Below are 6,990 nucleotides of genomic sequence, written 5' to 3' on the forward strand. Positions count from 1 at the left end.
CTCAAAACAAGATCAAAAAGACTTTTTGGCTGATATAAGATTTTAAAACTTGGTAAGATGGACAGTTTTTGGGCTTGAGTAAAAATAATTAAATGGCTTGTGCAGCTTTTAAACACCAAGACAAATACCTTTGAAGAAGTAAGCTTTCTCCTTCCCGAGGTGATTCGGTGCCGGTACAGTGAACGCCGCATCGACGTCATCAGGTATTCCTTCAAAACCGACAGAAATGTCCCTCGGATAGTCCTCATCCATGACGTCACCTTCAAACCTCCAGTACTGTTTACCCTAAAATATGAAAAGAGAAAAAAGGGGGGCTTTCGTGTTTAACACCTCGTTGACCTTGATGGTGAGACTTTACAGAGATTACATTAATTAGGTTGTCTTAAATATTTAGCAGAAGAAAGCTTAAGAAAACTAGAACTTAAAAATAATAAAATTTTAGATTTCCCTCAGTTTGATGGCTGATCGTGCTTCCATTCACAGCTTGATTAATCCTGTTAGTTTCCAGATTATTAGAAATACATAAAGCCCCACCTTAAAGATGTAGGATTTTCCCTGGCAGTTGATACGTGTAAACGCGGCGCTGATGGGCCCAGGGATCCCCCACACATCCTGGATAAGTTTGGGGTAACCAGGAAGTACGGATTTGTCATCCAGCTCGAAGAAATATTCACCTAAATGAGAAGGAGGAGRTCATTTAATGCGACAGGCTGTTTGAAAAGCTTTGTCTCTGGTTGTTGTTTAAAAAACTGGAAAAGAATGAAAATAAACATATAAATATATAAATTGTTTTATGCACTGTTTGGGGATTTCAAAATAAGACAATTTTAAAAGAGTCAGATTAGACTTTTGTGTTTTGAAAGTTTACAGATCAATCAGTATTTAGGATGTTGCAATCTTTTATGTCCTTCCCCATGTCTATTACCTTAAATAGCAGTTTATTGGRAAAAAAGCAAAACTAAAAAGGTGACATGTTAATTTGTGTTCAGGTGTTCTCATCTAATTAAACAGTTTCTCAAAATTATTGGGTCTTAGTAAAACCGGGGACAGTAGCAACAAGGGACGGTTGCAACAGGTCATTTTTCTCCAAACAGAAACAAGCTAGAGTGATGACACTCACACTGTACATGCTCAGTTACATGTCCCACCTTGTAAAGTAAGCAGATTCAAAAACTGCTCCAGGATTTACTTGAAAAAAACTGTTTTTGAGGAACCAAAGTATTTTCTATTTTGCTCAGCTTTATTTTTGTTAAACCGTTGTCACTGTTTTTGTGATGCAGCTCAAACTTATACGGTTTAAACAAGTGATATGTTGACTTTTAACTAATCTAGTTAACATGTATCCAGATCAGCTTATTTAGCTCACACATGAGGTTTTATCATGGCTGACAGGAAGTGGGACAGTTGTAACAACTGTTGCTACTGTCCCCATACAATAAATCCATATAAAAACAGAGCACATACAGATGAGATTAAGATGTTGAAACTAAGTTTACACTTAAAAGTGTATTGGGTATTCATGACAGTTTTATAGTTTAAAACATTAAAGTGTTTAAGATGTATTTTCTGCAGTTGTTGTTTTTCAACAATGGTTTTAAAATCCCAGTTTCTTTAATGTAAATGTTACATAATGTAGGCGTACAGTGACAATAGGCAAAACTAAAGTTAATTGTCTCATAAATTGTTCTATTATTCTTGTTTCTAAAATCCAACTGTATTTTATATCAGAGTCTTTGACATCTGTATATAAGGTCCACTCATCAAGTCTATATTTGTCATTTGATCAAAAAGAATTAATAAATAACTGTAATATCATGATAACTCTCAGTTTTTATAAATTTAGCAATAATATAAATACAAAAATAATAAAACTTTTATTTACAGTGAAATACATTGTATTAATAATATGTTGTAACCACCAACAAACAATGTTGCAACTGTCCCCGGCCCCGGGCTCAGTTTCAACATCTGACTTTTCATTTTCAAATGYAAATAGTGAAGAATGTACATGATTTAATCATCTATTAATGGTTTAGACTATTAACAGACAGGTGTGAGTTTATTGTATTAATATTTGGTTTGTCTAATTCAAACCATCTCTGAGTAACAGAGTCAAATGCATGAAGTGTTGCAACTGTCCCCGGTCTCCCTACCACTTATAAAGGTGAAAATATTCCAGGGACCCCCTCATAAACCTTATGCTGATTTAAAACTGATTTACTACCATTTTAATGCCTAAATGCTATGAGAGTAATTATTGTTTATTTGGTTCAGTAAGTTAGTTTTACTGGTGCTTTGTTTCCCTAAGATTTTTCTTTAATGAAAAACTAAATTAACAGTTTATTACAATTTTTTGAGGACCCCCAAGTTACAGCTCACGGACCCCTGGGTGTCCTGGGACCTCAGTTTGAGAACCTCTGAATTAAAGTAAAGTCATCAGAGTTTAGGCTTTTGGTCTAACACCAGAAGATATCAGATCTACAAGGTCTTTTATCGAAGTCAGGCCCTTTTTTTAAGTAAAAAACCCAACAAACTGCTGTTTAATGAACAACAAACAGTAACATCCAGGTTTCACCTCTAAACGCGTAGATCGACCCGTTCTTCAGCTGCAGAAAGGCATCGAAAGGTCGACCGCTGCAGGCCGCTGCGTCGGCGTCAGCTGGGGTCGTGGTGGTGGGCGGGGGGACGGAGGCTGTGGGTGCGACCGTGTTCACAGTGGGTCTGAGGGTCGTGGTGACATTCATCTCCTCTGCTTCCCCAAACGTGTCTCCTCGAGAAACTGAGCAGGACACATGAGCAGGTGATGGTGTTACCAGTAAAACTTATTATTATTAAAAACAACTTGAATACAGTACACGTTTAATTTTCCACACTGACTTTTTCTGGGGCAGATGGTGTAAAAGTCTCCACAGCAGCTCCTATAATACACACACATGGAGTCACACTGGCACTTCATCTGTGGGTGGAAGGAGCCACAGCGACCCGTGCAGGACTCTGTGGAAATACAGCTTGTTTGTTTCAGAGATCCAGCCAACAAAGAAAAAATAAAACTGAGGWCATTTATCAAAACTTATGAAGTCCAGGTTGTACGACACAAGTAAAAACTCTCAATATAGACTAAGTTTAATATTATAATCACATCTTTAAAGTGCCTGTGACATTTGAAAAATATTTTTACATGTAAAGTCAAAGAAAACATCTTTATGTTTAAGAAACTTGACAAAACATGCATGATTTTACACATTTTGTCACATGGCATATTTTGAAAATAGAACAGGAAGTGACATCAAAGGGGGACTCTTTAAGAATGAAAACTCTCTGTTTTTTCTTATTTGAAACATTATTTTTTAAACTCTGATTCTTCTTCATCTCCCACTGATCATGACTCAAAATAATCTAAAGAAACATCAGATTCTTCTCTACGGTTTGTGTTGTTAGCCGTTGTAGCAGCACTCTGTTCACGCTCAGACTCTGTGACATCACTTCCTGTTACTTCACATGCAAATATCTCAACAACCGTTCATCTCAACAGCATAAAATTTGCTTTGCAATATGTTATCAGTGTTATCCTTCAAAAAAATGAATTCATATTTATTACAAAAAATTTGATGTCACTGGCACTTTAACCTTTTTAAAGCATGATTAAATTGAGTCAAACTGGACTATGAAAAGCAGATTATCTGAGCCTTCATCAATAATTTACTCTTTCAAGATTTGACATATTTTGGATATTTAAGATTGCTTTTGAAGATTGAGGGAAAAATACTCAGTAAATTTAACAGGATGGATAGAATTTTAAAAATTCTTTATCCTGGTGCAAAATTTTAATTTTTTAATGCAAGAAACAATGAAGACTGGAAGCATGAACATACCTTTCTTTTGGTAAAACCTGCAGAAAAACGTACTTAAATAACAGTAAGATGTCATTTTTAAACACTTAAATGGCACTGAGGGGAAAGTATACATAATATAATCAATACAAATTGGCACAAATAAGAAATATAAGCAGTTTATGAGCTAAAATTTAAAAAAGATGCTACTTTCATAGCCAAACTAGTGAAACTAAACAAGCTGTGCAGCTCATATTTTTGTCAAYACATTAATGTGTGTAAATCTAAAATCTCTTTTTTTAAAAGTACATAAAAGTACTTTACTGACATGACCAGCTGTTGTGTAATGATCATAGGTCAAGTCAAGATAAATGATCTAAAAAGCAGTGATAGCACTAAATTGTAATAACTAGAAAACAAATCAACATATTCTAACTTATTGTGGTAAAACTGGCTTTGATTTGTGGATTTATGGACTCAGAACAGACTTTAGAGAAAACTTACCTTCTGCTCCGAGGGTGCTGCCCAGCAGGAGGACGAGGCCCAGCAGAACCACTGCTGGCTTCATGGTGCCTCACAACAAAGTCAAACTTTCCAGTGAGAACGGAGCAACTGTGGAAATGCTTTAAACGATCAGCCAGCTGTCAGATGACTCTGAAGCTGAGTGCTTCACGTTGGGATGCAGCACCGATGATCAATAGTTTGTTTGATTTTTAGGAGCTGCTGACCCCCCGGGCGCCTGCTCTCCGGTTGGTCGATGCTCGGCTGCAACAATCATTAAACCGGGATGTTTGATCCCGTTTGTCCTAATAAGACGGCACAAACACTAATGTCTGTTTTAGGTTGAAACAACTGAAATGCAACACAACAAACCAGTTTAGAAGCTGCAAATGTGCTTCACACTGTCCTGAGCAGCAGATATGAGGGTTGTGTTTCTGTAACATGGACAGAGAGCGATGTTGTGTAACCACAAGTTTTATTGAWCTCTGGTCAAAAAAACAAACAACCAAAAACAAACACAGGGCAGTCTTTCAAATGTAGCCTTGATAAATTATTGATAAATTAGATTAAAGGAGACATATCATGCTTTTAGCTCTTCCTTTTTCACATTTAAATCATCAAGTTAAGSTCTATATTAATTATTGACAATCCAGGGTCCAGACTAGGAAGCAGAGTTGTCTCCTTTACCCACCCAAACCCCCATTAACAGAGTGTCAGCCCCACGGAACAAATTAAATTAATACACAAAATTTAGAAAAACAAATCATACAAATCTTATTAAAAATAAACACATTTACTTTACCAGAACAAAACAATAAAACTATTAGGTGTGGTTTATTGAATATTGGATCTCTTTCTAGTCTTTGATGATCTGATAACTGATCATCATATTGATCTATTCTGTCTCACTGAAACGTTACAACAGGAGGATTTTGTTAGTATAAATGAATCCACTCCTGCTAATTATTTAAATTTTCATGTTCCTAGAACAACAGGTCATGGTGGAGGAGTAGCTGCAGTTTATAAGTCAGAACTATTAATTAATGCCAAATCAAATATTAGTTATAATTCATTTGAGTCTTTGTCCCTCAGTCTTTCTCATCCAAAATGGAAATCAGAAAAACCTCTACTACTAGCTGTTATTTATTGTCCTTAATCTGTTTTTATCAGAGTTCTCAGATTTTCTGACTGATTTATTATTAAAAACTGATAAAATTATAATAATGGGTGATTTTAACACTCATGTTGATAGTGAAAGTGATAGCTTAAATATAGCTTTTAGTAATTTAATTGGATCAATTGGTTTTACTCAAAATGTCCACAGGCCTGCTCACTCCCTTCATCACAATCTTGACCTGGTTCTGACGTACGGTACAGAGAGCAAGAACTTAATGATATATCCTCACAATCCTGTTCTCTCTGACCATTTTTAATAACCTTTGAGTTTACATTAGCTGACTTTAAAGCTACTGAGAGTAAATTTCATTATAGTAGACGTTTATCAGAGAACGCCGCAGCTAAATTTAAAGAATCTCTTCCATCTTTATTTTCCTCTGTCTGACAGAATAATGTAACAGAGAACAGTAACTTACATGGTCTTGTTGATAATATTACAACTTTAATGCAAACCTCTCTTGTTGGAATTGCTCCACTAAATAATAAAGCAATTGATTGGAGGAAGCCGACTCCTTGATTTAATTCAGAGTTACGTTCTTTAAAGCAGGCATCTAGAAAACTGGAGAGAAAATGGCGCTCCACTAACATAGAAGAATTTTATTTAACCTGGAGAGACAGCCTGCTAACATATAAGAAAGCCCTTCATAAAGCTAGAACTGTGTATTATTCATCTTTAATAGAAGAGAATAAAAACAATCCCAGGTTTCTGTTCAGTTCTGTAGCTAGACTAATGAAAGTCCTATCTTTGTTGAGCCATGTATCCCTGTAACTTTAAGTAGTGATGACTTCATGAAATTCTTTATAGATAAAATAATTTTATTAAGGAATAAAATTCACACCAAACTTCCTGCTACTGTCTCTGATTCTCAGTCAGATGAGGCTGCTTTAGTGTCACTAGAACCTGATTTATGTCTGGACAGTTTTTGTCCTGTTGAGCTCTCTGAATTATCTAAAATAATAGCTTCATCCAAACCATCAACATGTCTGCTAGATCCTATTCCAACCAGACTGTTAAAAGAAGCATTTCCCTTAATTAATATTTATATTTCAGATGTACTTAATTTATCTTTAATAAACAGCTTTGTAACGCAGAGCTTTAAGGTTGCTGTAATTAAACCTTGATAACACTGATAGATTTCAGTTTGTTGATGTTAATAATGAATCTTCTTCTTACACCAGAGTTTGTCATGGAGTTCCTCAGGGTTCAGTGCTTGGACCAATCCTCTTTACTTCGTATGCTTCCTTTAGGTAAAATTATTAATTAGCATAGGATAAATTTCCATTGTTATGCTGATGATACTCAGTTATATTTATCCATGAAACCTGATGAATCCAACCAGTCACTTAAACTACAAGCATGTCTTACAGACATAAAAACATGGATGACTCTTAATTTTCTTCTTCTAAACTCAAGACAGAGGTTATGGTTTTTGGACCTGAACATCTTAGGGATCAACTTTGTAGCCTTTCACCTCTTCTGGAT

The 6,990-nt window shown here is 35.5% G+C and overlaps 1 protein-coding gene across 1 annotated transcript in view; it reads right to left on the bottom strand.

Annotated features, from left to right (window-relative positions):
- vtnb (vitronectin b) overlaps positions 1 to 4,562 on the bottom strand; it is a 6,603-nt gene extending 2,041 nt beyond the window's left edge. The window contains exons 1-5 of the mRNA XM_014016875.1: positions 4,335 to 4,562; positions 2,878 to 2,994; positions 2,576 to 2,779; positions 535 to 674; positions 129 to 285 (exon numbers count right to left, since the gene is read on the bottom strand). Coding sequence (XP_013872329.1) covers positions 129 to 285; positions 535 to 674; positions 2,576 to 2,779; positions 2,878 to 2,994; positions 4,335 to 4,398 — 682 coding nt within the window. The 5' untranslated portion in view covers positions 4,399 to 4,562. The remainder of the gene's footprint in view (positions 1 to 128; positions 286 to 534; positions 675 to 2,575; positions 2,780 to 2,877; positions 2,995 to 4,334) is intronic.
- Positions 4,563 to 6,990: the final 2,428 nt, after the last annotated feature.

This window comes from Austrofundulus limnaeus, unplaced genomic scaffold (genome assembly GCF_001266775.1).
Source record: "Austrofundulus limnaeus strain Quisiro unplaced genomic scaffold, Austrofundulus_limnaeus-1.0 Scaffold157, whole genome shotgun sequence".
Lineage (NCBI taxonomy): Eukaryota > Metazoa > Chordata > Actinopteri > Cyprinodontiformes > Rivulidae > Austrofundulus > Austrofundulus limnaeus.